The following is a 17,867-nucleotide window of genomic DNA, read 5'->3' as shown; positions in this document are numbered from 1 at the left end:
TTCCCGTTACGATTAAACAATCGACGCCACGAACTGATCGATTCCCTTATTTCGATTATGATAATAAGGGTAGTTCAATGAAATTTCACAGAATTAACACAACTAAATTAATGTTTATTGCAACAACTTATTAACTAGAAAGATATAAATGGAACAACAAAAAGAAATGTGACTACGTATTGCGCGATATAAGATATGTGTTGACTGTTTGGCTTCTCGAAACGTTCTGACGCCTTTCGATTTTTGCCGTTTTTTTCTGGAAGGCGACCCCCACAACGTTCGGATCACGCCACATTCTTTTACGCCAGATAAAATAACGGCCAAGAATCGACGTTTCTGGAGGTCGCCCTGCTTAATGAACCATGCGCTTGCCACTACAATGTTTGTTTGCCGGGCAGCCGCGACGATCCGTTTGCGACATTATAGTGCCGCGACCGACAGTTAAGAATATGATCAATGGCAAGCCGCATGGCGTAACACCTTGCAATGCATCTAAAATATCATCAATTAAAGGCAATGGGAAATGTGAACACTCAATAAGTTCATTAAGCTCGCGAAAATCAACACAGACTCTGATAGAACCATCTTTCTTTCTAACTACAACTATGGGACTTGCATATTCTGAGTTTGACGGTTTTATTATGCCTTCATTTGTCCATAATTCCATCAACTCGTCCACCTCTTTTTTCTCCGAAGGCGCCAATCTTCGCGGCCTTCGAACCACAGGTTTGTCACTCTTTAAAACGATTTTTGCCGTTATCCCAACGTCCCGCTTTTTCTCCGGCCTATACCCCCTAATGATATCGCGAATCGCTTCACGATAATGCGGTTCCTGTACGTGTGTTAGGTCTGTTTCGTTAGTCTGTTCTACCACGTTAATTCTAAACACATCCGGCACGTCTTTGTTAGTCTTTTCGTCAAGCCGCAAGAAAGTCACTTCGCCTCGTTTAACCCGTAACTCTGCCTGATCCAGAAAATCAGTGCCTAACAACAGGCCGTGCTTCGTCAATATTTTGTTTGAAACAACGTGTAAAGTGATTGGCAGTTTATACCCATCAACCATCATTACCTTGGTGAATTCACCCCAGGTCTCATTGCCAGCGGAACTAAGACCGTCGAACTTAAGCTTGTATTTACCTAGCGGTGGTGACCCTAACCTCGCATATTCGTCTGATCGAATGAACGTGAGATCACTACCCGTATCCACTAATGCCACAAACCTACAATCATCTATCGCCACTTCTTTCACATACTTCCCTTTTTCGGATCTTGACACTACGCAAGTCTCTTTCGGTCGTGCCGTACACCTCGCTGCAATATGTCCAAATCCGCTGCACTCGGAACACCTAACACCTTCTCCCCTCTCCGGACACTTAACACTTAGATGACCCTCACTACCGCAAATGAAGCATCTTCTTTTCTTCATTGCATCTACAGATTGACTGGGCTTCCCGTTCTTCTGGGTTTTAGCCGGCTTCACAATCGACTTTGCTCTGCGACTCTTCTGCTCTTCGTACATCACTAACCTCTTCCTCAACTCTTTGATTGACGTAGCGCCGTACAATATAGCCTTATTGTTCTCGTCGTCTATTATTCCATCCACTATGTATTCCACCTTTGCTTCCTCCTCTATGTCCACATGGCTGGCTATTTCGAGCATGCGGTACATGTAAGCCAAACATGCTTCATCACTCTCCTTTTTTGTTTCCTCAAGTTTCCGATGTACTTGCCTACTGTTGACTTTCCTCGAAAATTCTTTCACTAGCCCCCTCTTCGACTCATGCCAAGTCCTGGCATGACACTCGAAGCTCGCAAATATTTTCGCTGATCCCTTCAACAGCTTCCTCGCGTAGACTGCCTTCTGCCCATCCGACCACATGCACGTATCAGCGACTTCCTTGAACGACTCGAACCATCGTTCGACATTTTCACCTTTGTTGCCACTAAACGACTCTAATGCATCTTCGACGTCTCTAAAACTCAGTGTCGAACCAACACATGCCCTTCGACAATATTCACCACGGTCCTGATACACCCTTCGCGTACCTCTCTTGTATCCTCTTGCGTTTTTTTTGTCATTTTCATCCTCACTTTCGTCGTCGCTTTCTTCTTCCGACGATATGTCATTACCATCCATGACCGCTTGTAGCCGTGCGCGTAATTCTACTTTTCTTCCCGTCGTTTTTAAACCCAAACTAGCGAGGCGCTCCTTCAGCTCCTTCGTATTCATTTTCTCAAAATTTTCATCTTCGTTACAATCACGCTCAGCTCTCTGTACATTTCCTAAATCTCGTTGACCGGTTAGCTCTTCACCGCCCGTCGATCCTTTAGGATACGATTGTCCAGCCCTACACGCCCGATTCAGCCTTGCAATCAGCACTGACCTCGCACCAGATATAGGGAGGTTCATTCGCGCGAGCTTACTCCTCAGCTCCTCCAGCGTCGAACCCTCTTCACCCGACAATCGTTCGTCCCCAACGTTTGCCATTTTTCACACTACACAAACTTAAACAGTCAACGATATCGTCTTTTATCGCACCGCGTACCGGTAAATTCACAACTAACTCGAATAGCTCTGTTAAACCGTTTCGTTTTCTGTCTTGTCCGATCCCGGATAAGCCCCCCAAAAAATGTAATATCGTGATATAATATATTTACAAGAAATGGATGATACAGATGTTAATCGGACAGAAAAAGACGATTGTTGTTCAACCTGAACTATTCACACCAAACGTACAGAAAACAGCACAACTAAATAATTAAATAACGACTCGACTTTCACAAAATGCAATCAACACTCTCCCGGCAACGCCACTCGCAAACTCTGTTTGTTGATTCCTTTTTTCCCGCCGCTTGGCAACCGCTCGTGGCCAAGATCACGTAGGCCTCCTCTTTCCAAAACTGCACGATCGAAAACAAACGCCTCGGCTCTCGCGACATTCCACGCGGTTCACCCGCCAACTCCCAGGCCTCTCACTCACGATACTACAATAATTTGAAACACAAAAATACGATTGCTGAGACACTCGCTAAATTGCTCGAACTATCACTTTCCAAGGCGATCACACGAATGAATATCTGATGAAAATCTTTTTCGCTATACGACTGCATTTGTTTGTTATATGCTCGCTGGAGGCATCGAGAAGGTTCCAATCGCCGTTGCTAGGCAGTTTCTGCCAAAAGTTTGTTGTATACTCTTTGGAAGCATCGAGAAAAATCCAAACGCCGTTGCTAGGCAGTTTCTGTCTGGAGTTTGATTCCTAATACAACGTGTGTCCCATTATATCGACATCTCCAAAGTACAATTCTGTGTGATTTCTAGGGAGAACAATACAACCGATCCACACCTTCGTCAGGCAAAACGTTTATCCCGTGACCGTGGCTACGTTCGGCGGCCAGTTGTCACCTCGAACCCACTTTCGCTATCACAAATATCGAACAATTACAAATGACAACAATTGCTTAATTATGGCTATGATAAAATCTAGGCTAAAGCATTAGAAGACTTTCCCAAAATTGCAAAGGGAAGGCTCCGGTTTTCCTTTCTTCTCCGACATATACAACAATTATTGCTTCTATTTTTTTTTTGCAGTAGCCTACTTGGCAACTTTTTCGTACTTATGACGTTGAAAATGAACTTTCGTGGCCGAAATGAAGCGTCTGATCTTTGGCAAATGTTCTTGTTGAGATATGTATAATTTCCTGTGCTGGACTAGGTTAAAGGCGTAATAGAGATACTTGTATGTGAATATCAGTGTGTGGAAGTATGTGTGTCCGAAACGTCTCGAAAACAAAGGAATGTAAACTCTTCAGTCAGTTAAGAGTCGTTTAAGAGTCAGTTAACAGTCGGGTATAGAAGAAAGTGCTGAGACGCGTGCAAGTGTGTATCGATGAATATATAAGGAATCGTTCATGAAATAAATATTTCATTATTTTAATATTAATCCTCAGTATAAATTTAGTGTTCCTATAACATTATTTCGGCCTCAAAGATCCACAATTTTCAACAGTTCTCCTTGTTTTCTCCAGCTACTTCCTCGGCTAAACAAAATATGTACTCCTTTCTGGATATTTTCGATCCGGTGCACTCTTTGTATAATATCCACGCGTTTAGCGCTGCCAAATCTAAGATATTGAAAATAACTTGAAGGGGCCATCGGAAACTCCCTACTTTCACACTATATTTGCGTGCCATCTGGTCAACGACGTCCACACCAAACTTTGTTTTATTATAAAAAACAATGTTTTCTGGAACACGTTTATAATAGTCTTCTACTTGTATACCTGTATGTTTGGTGCTTAGAAGGTTTACTTGTATACACAGTAAGCGTGCAGTTTTCTAATTTATATAAATGAGAGGAAAACAAAGTCGTCTTGTCCTTTTTCCCTTGAGCATCGAGTTTCATCTTTCCCCATATAAGGGAAACCACTCAAAATATATTTTGTTTTGACGTCAACTGCTAACCAAAACTTAATGGCAAATTTATGAGGTTTATTCGGCATATATTGCGTAAACCTGCATCGGGCTTTGCTTGGAAATAATTATTCATCTATTGAGATATTTTCAAATGGCTTGTAACAAGCCTGGCTATTACTTATAAATCTGTTCCATATTTCGCATATCAGCACAAATTTATCTGTTTGTAATCTTTCGGAGGCTTTCAATGATCTCGCTTCATGTGTGCCCTGGACATATAGTATTCCTAGAAAACTACGTAACTCAGCAACTGTTATTGTCCAGTCTTTTTTCAAAACTCGATGCGCCTCGGTTTCAGTGCAATCTTTTATGTGTTCCATTATGTGTCTGTCAATTATCCATTCGAAAGCACTGGTTCCACAACCGGATATAATATTTCTCTTAGCATAACCAGTAGGCCCTGCGATATCCTTGAATATCATACGAACGGGCGTCCTACCCCTAGATCCCTCGCTCTCAGTTTTATCCACTGTGTCTCGTCAATTGCGATTTCAATTTCATCCATTACATTTTGCGATGTGCTTGGAATGTTCGTCCTTTCATCCTCGGAGTCAGAACTAGAAAGAATACGCATCCTTTTCTTGTTACCACACGCTTCCAAGTAGGTTTCCTCTTCATTATTCGAAGATCTTTCTATCTCTTCACCTTCAATGTATACAGAACTTTCACTGTCAGCTTTGCTTTGGACTAATTCATACTGATCTCCTTCGGAGGTATCTTCAAAACAATCTTCATTCATGTTGACAATTTTGTTCGATATGTGGCGGCATTCGACCACGGAAATTTTCAACGGCTTCGCGACACAAAGCGCTATACCTTCGAAGCGTAAGGCCGACAGGCCTAATCGATATCCCTACGGTTCTTTCGCCGAATATCCGGTGGAATGCATACGCGGCAACCGTCGCGGACTTCTAATAAACGTGAGCGTAGTGAAGTTATCGAGGGGCAATAAAGGAAAGAATCTGTTTGGTTTTGAACCAAAAGATTCATTCTGCCCCGATCTGCGAAGTGCGAAAAGTTAAGCGAAGCCAACACAATTAGAGAAACGGGTTATTGTCTCTTGAGAGTTCAGTGTTAATCGTTACTTGTTATTAATCGTTGTTAAACGTTAATCGTTGTTAATCATTAACCGTTGTTAATCGTTAAGAGTTTAATAAACGTTATTGTTAAAAATCAAGAGTATTTCTTGGAGCACCTTCACCGACGATCACCTCAGATATCTTATTGTATCTCCTGGATGTACACATGATTGCTAGAAAAGGGAGATTGGTCAAAATAAGAAAATACTGTGCCTAAATTCAATTACCCTGTCGTAAATACTTATAATAATCTGAAATTTTTGCACACTGCCTTTGAAAAACGGATTGTTTATGAAATCAGCTAACCCGTCAATTTGACGGGTTTCGTAGGGATTCGTATATTACATACAAATTTTAAAAATGAAAAAGCTTAGGAAAAAATAATTGTGTGTATAAGTTAATTAATTTAGATTAATTTAATAGATTAATTTACTATGCAAAATGGTTAAAATTAATGCTATGGTTTTTGGGATATTTCATTTCGAAGTTTGAATGAAATCTGTCAAATTGACGGGTCCCGTAAACTTAGTGTTAAGAATGTCTAAACACTTCTGACCACGTCAACAGACGTATTATTTATATATTATTACATAATGTTACGTAATTTATTTTTATCCTTTCCGACAAATTGTCTTTTGTGGCTTGTGTGGTTACTCTAGCTTTGTTCTCGTTATACATCGATTTTGAGCCAAAGCTATATTTTTGAAATATTATTCGCAAATTTTTATAAAGATAAAACACGTTATGTTTACTAAATGCAGTCGCTGTACTTTTACTGCTTCAGGAGTATGAAGGGAAAGCTGAGAGTTCTGAGGCATAAAGCTTCGAAACCATTCGTACGATGCTGTTTCATTCTTTATCCTATTTTGAGAAATATTTTTATGACTTTCTTTAGTAAATAAAACTGCAAAATTTCTCGTTCGAATCGGTGAAACATCATAATTGAGGTTTGTCGAAGCCAATCGATATTAATAAATAAATCGATAATATAAATAAATTTTCTTCTTCGTTTATAAATATTTGTGATGTCACGAAACGATGTAATATTGGATAAAAGAAGATAAAAACTAAGTTTAGTATCAAAACCTACATGTTTCACCTTAAACCTTCTTTCGTAAAATCATTAAAACTTTTTTGTACTTTTATTTATTTATTTAACTAACAATACAATTTTTGGATACCGTTATTAATGCATGTAATTCGTATTGTTCACTGACAGTGTATAGACAAAAACGGCCGTTATCAGTAAATAACCCGGAGGTGCAACAGTAGCTAAAAATTTGTAAATTCGGCAAGTAAGTGGGTTGTGAATGTAAGAGGTCAAACCAAAAAGTCTCTTTGTTTTCTTGCAATCCCCTCAATTGTAACGAGTTTACTTCCATTGTTTCGTAATGATCAATGCCCTAGTTTTTAATGAGTAACAGCTCTTTGCAATCAGGATTCTTAGCAGCATAATCATTACAAGCTGTCGTGGAAGGGGAGTTCAAGCATATTGTGTCAACTGATTTTATATATGATTGCACAGACTCATAATAAATCAAAATTGATGACCAAGTTGTTCATACTTTTCTAAAGGTCGATCTTATTGACCGAACATTGGTAATCGAGAACTATTCACGAACAGATTATCCAATGGAAATCTTTTATCGTTTCCAGTCCTTGAACTACAAGTCATAATTGCTTCCATATGTTCTGAATATTTCCAAAATGTTTGGAAGTGCTAGTTCGGTAAGCGAACCTTCCTTGAATACTTCTGACTAATAGCACGCTTCAATAACCATAAAACTATAAATGGAACTAAAATAACTGTAATCCAACAACAATAACTAAAAAGAAATTAAAAAAGAAAAGTATATTGGATCATCATGAAGATGGGATATATAGAGAATGGCCCATTTTAATCTATAAATCCAATTATATTCTCGAATTATTTATTGATACAAAAATGTTTCAAACAGGATTTGTTTGGTCGAGAGTAATGTTCAATATAATGGAATAAATTTTCGGAAAGTTCAAATGAAAAGCAGAAACGAATTATTTGTTATTGGACAAGTCTAAAGACAATATTTAATATAATGAGATTAATTGTTATTACCAAATGAAATTTTATTTTTTTGTTTATTACTTTTATTTGTTATTTACCGATCGTTGAGAGAATGTATTTTTACATAAATATAACGTTTCAATCAGAAAGATCGCTGTAAATTACAACTTGTAATTTTTAATAATATTACCTAAGAATAATATGAACTGTGATCTGCCTATTGAAAAATAACCGTATTAATTATACGATTTTTTCATTGTACATAATGAAACAGATAAGACAAAAACAAAAGATATTTATATATTATCATTTGTTGTCGGATTTAATCCATATAGAAAATAAAATTTCATTTACAACTAAAAAATAATAAATAAATTATTTTTGGTATCGTCTAAACGATTATTATTTAAATAAGAAATTTAATTCTTATTCAGAATTAAAATGCTATTCTAATTTGTTATTTATTATTTAACAGGTAAATCAAATGTTGCTCAATTGTGTTTGTAAGAAAACATAAACTTAATATATGTAATTAACCATAACAAACCATCTTTTTTACATTATTATTTTTTTTACATATGGAGATGTAGTTCCGTTTTTATTTGGAATTATGTATTTTTTTGGCATCATTTGATAATGCTTCTCAAGATGAATTCTCATTAACCTTTCATGTATATTACTGATTTCAAATAATTTTTGAGATATTGTGTGATAAATTAACTGATTTTTGCGGGAAAATATTCCTCAAGTAGGTCAAAAGCGTGGCTGGTGGTCTTGTTCGCGTCTAAAGTGCCACGTATCAAATATTGCATCTTGTGAAATAGAAAAATATATAGTTCCATTTGAATTTTATCTTGAACTTTACGTTAAATTTGAATTTTACCTCCATATCTTGGAGAATAATGATGTAAATAAGTTAGTACCTAATTGTACCATACAATCGTCATGTAACAATTTTTGGTATCTGTAATACGTCAGGCAATAAAGGGCTGTCCATAGTTACCGAGGATAACCCATGTATTAAAAAGGTATTTTCGGTATATGTTGAAATGATTAAATTTAATATATGTATATAAAAAAATATTCCATGTATATAGTAAAAAAATAAGATATTTACCTTTAAGGTAATGTTATCTATTATTCTTTCGTAATATGTGTATATATACTACTGTCTTATATTATGCACATGTATATAGATATATATTCATATGTATAATACATACAGTAGTACATATATAGATACATACTACTACCATATGTAATATACTAGTGGAAATGCTAACACTATGTACTTATGCTATAAATTAATATTAATACGTAGTAATAGATATTAATACCGATACTAATACTATACGATATTAAACATCATTCTAATAATTTTACTTTTGACAAATAAATAATTAGTTTCGAGGTTAGGGATTTCCACCTTTTGCACTCTGCGCAGGCGTTCCTGTTTAGTTACTTTTGAGAGATTCAATGTTTGTACAGGCAAGCCACTGACGAAACGTTTCAGTGAAAGCCCAACAATATGCATATAGTAAGTGGCATTAATATTCGGCAATGTATTATGGCAGATATTATATTACTGTGTGTGATATTATATTACAGATACAATTTTGGTGGAATAAATTGAGATTATATTACTGTATCTACAGATAATTGTTCTACCAAAGTTGTCCACTTGGAACATCATCGTTATTCCAAATAATAAAGGAAATTATTGCTTGCGGAAGTTGTAAGGTATAACGAATGAAGAATTTACCATTCGATTTATGTAACAGACGAAATTGCAATGTATACTAGCCAGTACCGCTACCCACCGATGAATCAGGAGAAGATACAGCATTAATTTGAAGCTCTGTTATTCCAAGAAACAATTAGACTTCACCGTATAACTCCGCTTTATGGATTGTATCGAAAATATCGGATGCCGATAACACTGAACATTGGCGCGTGATAATCAATTTTCGTGCACTAAACGAAAAAAACAAAGCGACAAGTATCCACTACCTCAAATTACCATTTCGAAACTCTGGACCAACTAAGAGATGTAAAGTATTTCTCAATCTTTGATCTGGCAAATGAATTCCAACGTTTAATATATCAAGTATTAATTCAATGAAATATAAATTCAAAATTATACGAATGATATAATAGTCTACTCTTCATCTCTACAGAAAGCCAAAATTTAAAGATTGTTGAATCACCTCAAAAATCGCGGATTTTCTTTCTCAACCAATATAAGTGAATCTCTGCGCAAAGAAATTACATACTTAAGGCATAATTTCTGCCGACAGTGTCAAACCAGGTCCAAGGAAACTTCATGCGATAGAAAATTTTCTTACTCCAAAGTCAGAATGCAACAATCCAGAATCCAAGGACATCTAACAATTCTTAGGATTGACAAGGATCACATATTATCGTTGTTATCAGAGACTAGTTTGTTAACGCAAAATCATTGATTCAGCTGCTAGAAAAAGAAAGTCGTTTGAAATGAACCGATGAACAATAGAAGTACTTTGAAAATCTGCAAGACGAAGCCTGTATAAAACTAGTACTACATTATCTAGATTTCAACCATCCAATCATTATCATTACCGACGCTTTAGATCATACAAATACTGAGTGCAGTATTGAGCCAAGATGAAATGGTTCCGATTTACCGGTTCCATATGGTTCTCGCAATTTATACACAGTCGGAAAGAATTATTCAGCAACTGAGAAGGAATGCCTGGCTATGATGTATGCTACGCAATATTTCCGGCCTTTTGTGCGTAAATTTGCACTCATCACCCACTATCGACCCTTAGTCTAACTATATTCAGTCGAAAGATCCCATTTCAAGATTGGTTAAATGGAAATTAATATCGCTAGAGTACAAATGCAATATCGTACTCAAACCTCGAAAACGAAACAAAAACGCAATCGTGTTGTCTCGTAATTCAGTGGCCTTCTTTTAATCGCTCGCAAAGATAAGGAATTTAAGGAACGAAACGAAATCAAGGAGGGTTTACATAGAGCGTACCTCCTTGCAATTCGAACGAAGGACCAATTACAGCGCCACGTCTATCCGTAGAAAGAGGAAAAGTTCACCAGGAAACAATCAACGCAACAACGAAAGACGTTGGCGCACCGTTCCTCAAAACCACATAGAAGGCGATATAAACTCATATACGATACATTCACTCTAATAGCACATTTTAACACTAACCAACGATCATCTTACGTTAAGTCTGAACAATAAATAAAATACTAATAATTCACAAAGGGATCTAATAACGTTGGTCGAAGGAGAAACCGAAGAACCTACTTCACTTGAAAATCCCAGCCCATTGAGTGAAATAGAGAATTCACGCGATCAAAGTCTGCAATCTCATCTATCTCCTCAGCCTATAAGAATATAGACTCCACAAATTCTGGAAAGCACTTGAACGCAGTTGAGAAGTATTATTCCCAATTATTAAGAATCTGATACAGATATATCACTCTCCTAAGATTCACAACCCGAAGAAGGAGAAGGCAACAACGAGTCTTGTAAAATAAACATATCCGGAGAAATATTTATCGCTATAATGGAAAAAGATGTACATTTAATATGTACATTTAATAAGTCCGCAAATTGCTACTTAAAAAATGCCAGGGGAAGAATTCTTGCTGATGTCGGTTACTCGGAAAAGAGTCACCTGTTAAGGAGAATCCGCAGGAAGGACAATTAATCGTCACTACCGTTCAGCCGTTCAGAATTTTTTCCATGAATCTAAAACAAATTTGTCATAAAATATATTTTTGAAGAACTGAAAGACGAAAATATCGTCACAGTACTACGAAACTTGAAAACTATATTCAAAGAAACGAGAACGACAGCCGTTATATTGTCATTGGCAAAGAACCAGAATCAACCTATCATTCGAAAATACTAAACTCTCATCTGAAAAATACTCAAAAACACCAACGTCGAAATTACCCCATATACGGAAACAAGTATAGCACCTCCAGAGGATATTCGAAAAGAGTTTATGGAAGAAACACGTAGCAGTATACAAACGAATCATCAAACCATAAAGATGTTTCAGAATAAGATATTCATGACGAGGAATGAAAAACGATGTACAAGAATTAATGAGAAAATGCAAAAGCTGCGAGAAACAACAGTTGGTAAGAGCGAAAATCCCACAACTGATGTTTATTACAGACAATATATAGAAGAACCTGTCACATACCAACTTAACCAAAAACTGCATAGCTGTTGCGATACCGAACACCGGAGCCACAACAATAGCAGATGCCTTCTCAACGATTTTAATTCCCATCTTCGACACATCACACGCAATCCTCACAGACAAAGGAACAAACTTTTCAGTTCAATTCGGAATCAGTCTTTTATTCGATTCAGGAGCAGTTATATTTTATGGGAAGTCAAATGTTTTATTACGGTGAAGTTTTGAATGGTACAAAGTCAAAACTGGTAATGGCGGTAACATAGCATGGTTCCACGGCGGCAAATGGGACATAATAAGTTTTTGGTATCGGTCGAGCGGAAAGGGCACGTGGATCTCGCGATTGGCGCATACCAACGTAGAATATTATTCCACGTGAGAATCGCAGCATCGTGTTTTCAAATTATGGACAATCTCGTGGAATTTACTTTTGTGAGTTAGACGTGATCAACAGTCGCGCAAGATGCGGCGAGAATCCAACGACGAAACGTTACCATTGATTGAAACGAACTTTACATAATGTGTCGGTATTAGTTTCTAGTGCGTTTTAACTAAATGTATTGCGCCCGTAAAAATACACACAACAATACGACACAAATAATAGTAAATTCCAGACCAAATTTAAAAAGTAGTATTTGTAACATCGTTACTATTTCGTGCTCTTCCATGTATGGAATTGACCGATATGTCTTTTAGGGAATTCGTATCATTGTTTTATATTATTATTATGTACATAACGTGTTACTATACTTACCCTTTTGCTATTAGTTTACTATTATCCTATTAGATTGCGTTAGAATAAGAGGATGGTAACCAGAATCTTGGTAATCTGTAGAGCAATCAACGAACTAATTATAATATTATTTTTGAAAACAGATCTGAATTAATGTCCAGTCTCATTGATATTTTTCATCGAGTCATGAATATTTGAAACACGTGCATTCTCGGTTCTCACACAGTCTGACAGGACGAAAGAAGGACATCTAACAGGAAAGAAGGAAATTAGTGTATGAATGCGTGGTTCACTCACGATCGATCAAGGGAGAAAGTGCTTACGAGGGAGAATGTAGGGCGAGCGGAGAATGATGGATAAGAATGGGAAACGGATCAGCCGAATGACTGGCAGTCAGAATAATAGGTCTGGCGAATTGTAAGTGCGCCGCGTTTTCATGTCAAAAACAATGCACATAGTAAAAGGGTAAATAGAGAAACGACCTTATAAATGATTTTTTGTCGATTACGCTTCTGTCAGGTTTGTTTACGAGCAAGACTAGAGTAAGTGCTATTCTAGCAGAATGCAAGAAAATTATGGGTATCTATGTGGGTGTGACGTTTAACCGCAGTTTCATACAAAAATCTGAACTTTAGAGCGAGAACGTTGTTGTGGAAGTAATGATAAGTAGAGCGCAGATGTTTGTGCAAATTCATATTTTTATAAATTGAAAAAATGAAATCTGAGTAGACGATTGTTTTACTATAAATGTTATAACGAGTACTACTATATCTTGTATGTTTTATATTTCGTTCGATCTAATACTTCATATATAAAACCGATAGTACTCATTGTTATATATATTTATTTAATTAATATTTATAATAAAACAATTGTCTATATACGAAGCATAAAAGTTTCAGTAACGATATAGTACATGGCATTAGCATTATGTTAGGCATTATTTTACATTAGTCTTTGATTCCCGCTTTCTCGCTTGTGTGAAGGAAAAGGATTAGACTCTTACGTCGTTGGAATTGAAACTTAAATAACTCAATTTAATATTCCTTTGAAATTACTTGACTTGTGATTTAGAGAGTACACGTAGATACCCCGACCATTACACTAAACAATTGTACGTCCCTGTTTATAAAATATGTGTCTCACACCCACAATGATATACCTTTGCCACTCGAGGTTTACCGATTAGTTGAACGTTATCACTTTGCTACTAATATTTCCTGCTTTCTGTTCGTTAGCCATAAGCCCGCGTCAATTTGTTCCCGCGCCTTGGCCATTCCTGTAGCTCCCGGCTATACGTCGCATCGATTCACCCTAAGTTGATTCGTCTTCGCATCTATTTCCTCATCAGTCAGTGCAATTAACAACACAGAATTTGCCTGATTAGCAACTCCATAACCTAAGAATTAGCCCGGCTACATAGTCGCCTCCTGTAGCTCGTAACCATCTTCTATATTTTGTATTACGTTTAAATTTTTATTTACAGTCGTGCATGTAACTGAAACAATAATTATCTTTGCTACAAAGATATAATAATTATAAAAGGGGAGAAATTAAGTAACTATAAATAGCAGAATGTTCCATAGCATGAAACTTTTTATTTATATATTTTACTTTCCATTTCTTCGTAATACAAGAAATGGAGATAGTATATTTCATATATCTTCATCAAGTTCCTGAACTCCTCTTTGAAATTAATAATCCTGATTGAACGGTCAAGATGGCTACAGTTATTGGCGATTTTAATGAACTTGGATGAAGGTGGTCTTATTTGCGCCTTTTGACGTCATACGAGATTTTCTTATTTCACAAGATCTTTGCTAAGCGAATCCTTAAGACACGACCTTAAGATTAATCATCAATCACAATTATGAAATCAAAAGACATCTGAAGACTGTTCTTGAGACGATCTTAAGTATAAGATTGGGGTATGAATATCGTCCATAGATTTATATGAAGCAGGTCATATGGGATGCAATTTTGAGCGTAAGAAACCTATCGTTATATAGGGCATATTAGCAAAGTTCCATTTGTCAAATATAATACGTGAAAGACTAAGACATTGTAAAAGCAGGAATATCTTTTCGCATCTTTCTTTGTTAAAGTTAAAGTATCTGTTGAACTAATTACTGATACGAATCAATTACTTTATTTAAAACTATATGATTCCATTAAAAAAAAAAACGTATTTTGTCATCATATGATTTGCATCTGGCCATATACAAAAAAAATTATTATAGCAGATTATGTTTCCTTCGAAACTATTCATTTCTTGCCTAAAACATTTTTTCATACAGTGGATAGTATTTCAGTAATTTGCATACATTTTTTGTTATCAAACAACCTATATATATATTTTAATGTTGAAAGTATAGCTAGAGAGAAAGAAATCTGTTTCTTATATTTTTTATTTCGTATTTTCCATCTATTTCTTATTTTCTATCAAATATTATAATTGATATTTATAATTCCCTAATTGAATTTCCAAATTAAATTGAAATTCCAAATGCAAAGTGACAATTTTTATTGCTAGGCTCCGTTTTCGAGAAAATCGACTATGCAGTTTGAAGTACGCGTGCACTTGAAAGGTAATGACTCGGTTGAACGAGTTTCTGCACACTTATTGTTAGATACTCTGTTCTTAGCCAGCTAAGTTGACCACATAGCCACAGTTTTTTTAAATTATAACGTTTATTGCCCAAAGAAATACGAATTACGTATTTTACATTCTCAATAAACAAAAAATTTCGGTTCAGAAGTGGCTCTGACGAAAGTTAAAAAAGTCGTTAACGCAACGGTACGATGTAGTCATATAATATTTGATGCATGATTTACACATTTTTTACATTGCAGTAGTTGATTCTATCAAAACTGCTCATAAGTGGTACCGTTACGACCGTTCGCGGAGAGTCGCGTTAGCGAGGAAACGCGTCAACGAGAGGCGTAAATTCTCGCTTCGATTTTGATAGTCGACGCCACGAACCAGACGATTCTCCTGTTTCGATTAGAATAACAGAGGTAGTTCAAATGATTATGACACTGAATTAACAGGATTAATATAATCTTCTATTTTTAACAATATTTAAAATTATAATTAACACGTTACAAATGATTTAACGATGATATATTTAGTTTATTATTATAATTCGACTCCACTTTATAATATTTCTCGACGTATTCGTTCGACTAAGCGACCTTGATTTTGTTTCTCTGAACCTCTCGATGCATTCGGTTTGAATCCTCGTATGATACTGATTGCCCTTCGATTTTTTCCTTTGTCTTCTTTTAAAGGCGACCCCCACGGGCCACGCAACCGATCGCGCATATGATCACTTATGCCACCTTTTTTGTGTAGGTAAAATAACGGACCGAAGGCGAATCGATGTTTTTTAGAACTCGCTGCTTGATGACAACTATGCGCTTATCGCTACACTGTGTATATCTTGTCACGTAAACTTGTGACTCAGATTATAAAAACAAGAAGGTTGAGCCGTAACACAACTATTAACTTTCTTTTTATTACACTTTATTATGCACTTAATAGTCGCAATTGAGTATACGCTGAATTGACACGTATAAATTATACTTTACTCTAACAATTTTATATAAATTAAGTAGGCTACTGATCTAAGGGTAGAACCCCGGTAAAGAGATGTTGACTGTTCGAAAGATGAAAAATCAGTCAAGTTTAGTGACGATGTTGTGGCGAAGGAAATCTAGTGATAGGTGGGTCTAAGGACACGAAAATTGCTGATTTGTTAAGGACAAGTTTTCATTAGGAGAGTAAGGGAAATAGACTTCGTTGTCAATTGGTTAATTTTATACGTTGGAGAGTGAGGAAGGGTGCTAACCGCCACTGAGAGAAAGTTGCCAACGGAAGATACCGAACGCGAGAAAAATTAACTTTCCCGTATCTTCCCGTAGTAGGCAAAAATGTAAAGAACACGCGAAATAAAGGATGCTTGTTTGGACTGAAGGACCTTAACCATGAAAATTCCTTGTCTTTGTCTTCGGATTCATCTTTGGGTCCCCTTTCTTCAATAATTTTCTTATTGTTATCTACTCTATTTTCTTCAGTTTTATTTACTGCACCTTCAGGAACATTCTGTTCTTCAAGAATAATTTCTTCAGTCCCGGGTTCCTTATGAGTTTCAAGAAAGGTCACATTACGGCTTATCTTTACTTTATCCGTAGTTGTGTCAAGTAATCTGTATGCTTTTGATTCTTCCGAATATCCGACAAACCTTAATTTTTCTGCTTCCTCGTCTAATTTTCTTCGACACTCTTGAGGTATATATGTATATGCCATAGTACCAAAAGAACGAAGATTTTTGACGTCAGGTAGTTTAGAGTACCATGATTCATACGGCGTCTTACCTGTGTGTTTTGTGGGTAGGATATTTTGCAGGTAGTTGGCTGTGTGTACTGCTTCACCCCAATACATCTTGTCTATGTCGGCGTCAATCAGCACACATTTAGCCATTTCTATCAATGAACGATACTTCCTTTCAGCGACACCATTTTGCTGCGATGAGTATCCTGCTGTATGTTGAATCTTTATACCTTCATTATGTAAATAACCCCTCAGGTTGTTGTTGACTATTCCCTTCCTCGATCCGATCTTATTACTTTAGGTATCTTATTTAATTGATTTTTCATTGATTGCACAAATTCTTTAATGTATTTCGTTGTTTCATCTTCTGTTTCCATCAGATATATTTTTGTGAATCTACTGAAATCATCAATTAGAGTTAAAACATACGTTTTGTTACCTGGAGTTGCAGTTTGCATTGGGCCACAAACATCTGTATGTATAAGATTCAAAATATTACTCGTCCTCGTCGTTGATTCCTTAGGGAAAGGTTTTTTCGTCATTTTTTCTTTTATAGAACGCTCGCAAATTTCTCTTATGCCGCAGTCCCTTATCTTTATCCCCGTTACAAGTCTGTCCTCTAATTGCTTTATTGCATCTATGTTTCTATGCCCGAAACGCTTAGGCCAGGTATGTCGACAGTTTTCATTGTGTTCCTTTTCCTTAATTGTACATGCACTTTCGATAGTCAGCAGTAGATATAAGTTGCTTGAGGCTGTAGCAAACACTTCTACTACTCCATCTTTTATAATACGACAACTGTCATACTCGAAACCTACTTTATAGCCGTCATTCGTTAATTTTTTCACCGAGAGTAAGTTGGAGCTTAGTCCAGGTATGTACAACACATTGTCAACATTCATGTTTACTATCTGACCGTTGCTTGGATACTTTATGATACCCGATCCTTTGCCTTTTACTTGAACTGCCTTAACTTCGTCTGCT

General features: G+C 36.4%; 3 protein-coding genes across 3 annotated transcripts in view; 1 reads left to right on the top strand and 2 right to left on the bottom strand.

Annotated features, from left to right (window-relative positions):
* LOC126874756 (uncharacterized) overlaps positions 1–17,867 on the bottom strand; it is a 122,576-nt gene that overhangs the window by 1,816 nt on the left and 102,893 nt on the right. Inside the window, exon 2 of the mRNA XM_050637114.1 lies at positions 481–2,505. Coding sequence (XP_050493071.1) covers positions 481–2,488 — 2,008 coding nt within the window. The 5' untranslated portion in view covers positions 2,489–2,505. The remainder of the gene's footprint in view (positions 1–480; positions 2,506–17,867) is intronic.
* Positions 1–17,867, top strand: part of LOC126874333 (uncharacterized) — a 268,457-nt gene that overhangs the window by 218,130 nt on the left and 32,460 nt on the right. The window lies entirely within an intron of this gene.
* On the bottom strand, positions 4,543–5,216 carry LOC126874755 (uncharacterized). The gene is made up of 2 exons (XM_050637113.1): positions 4,986–5,216; positions 4,543–4,887 (listed from the first exon to the last, which is right to left on the bottom strand). The coding sequence occupies exons 1-2, from the start codon at positions 5,214–5,216 to the stop codon at positions 4,543–4,545; spliced, it is 576 nt and encodes a 191-aa protein (XP_050493070.1).

This window comes from Bombus huntii, chromosome 16 (assembly GCF_024542735.1).
Source record: "Bombus huntii isolate Logan2020A chromosome 16, iyBomHunt1.1, whole genome shotgun sequence".
Lineage (NCBI taxonomy): Eukaryota > Metazoa > Arthropoda > Insecta > Hymenoptera > Apidae > Bombus > Bombus huntii.
Note: the sequence above shows the minus strand (reverse complement) of the source record. Positions and strands in the feature narration are given on the sequence as shown.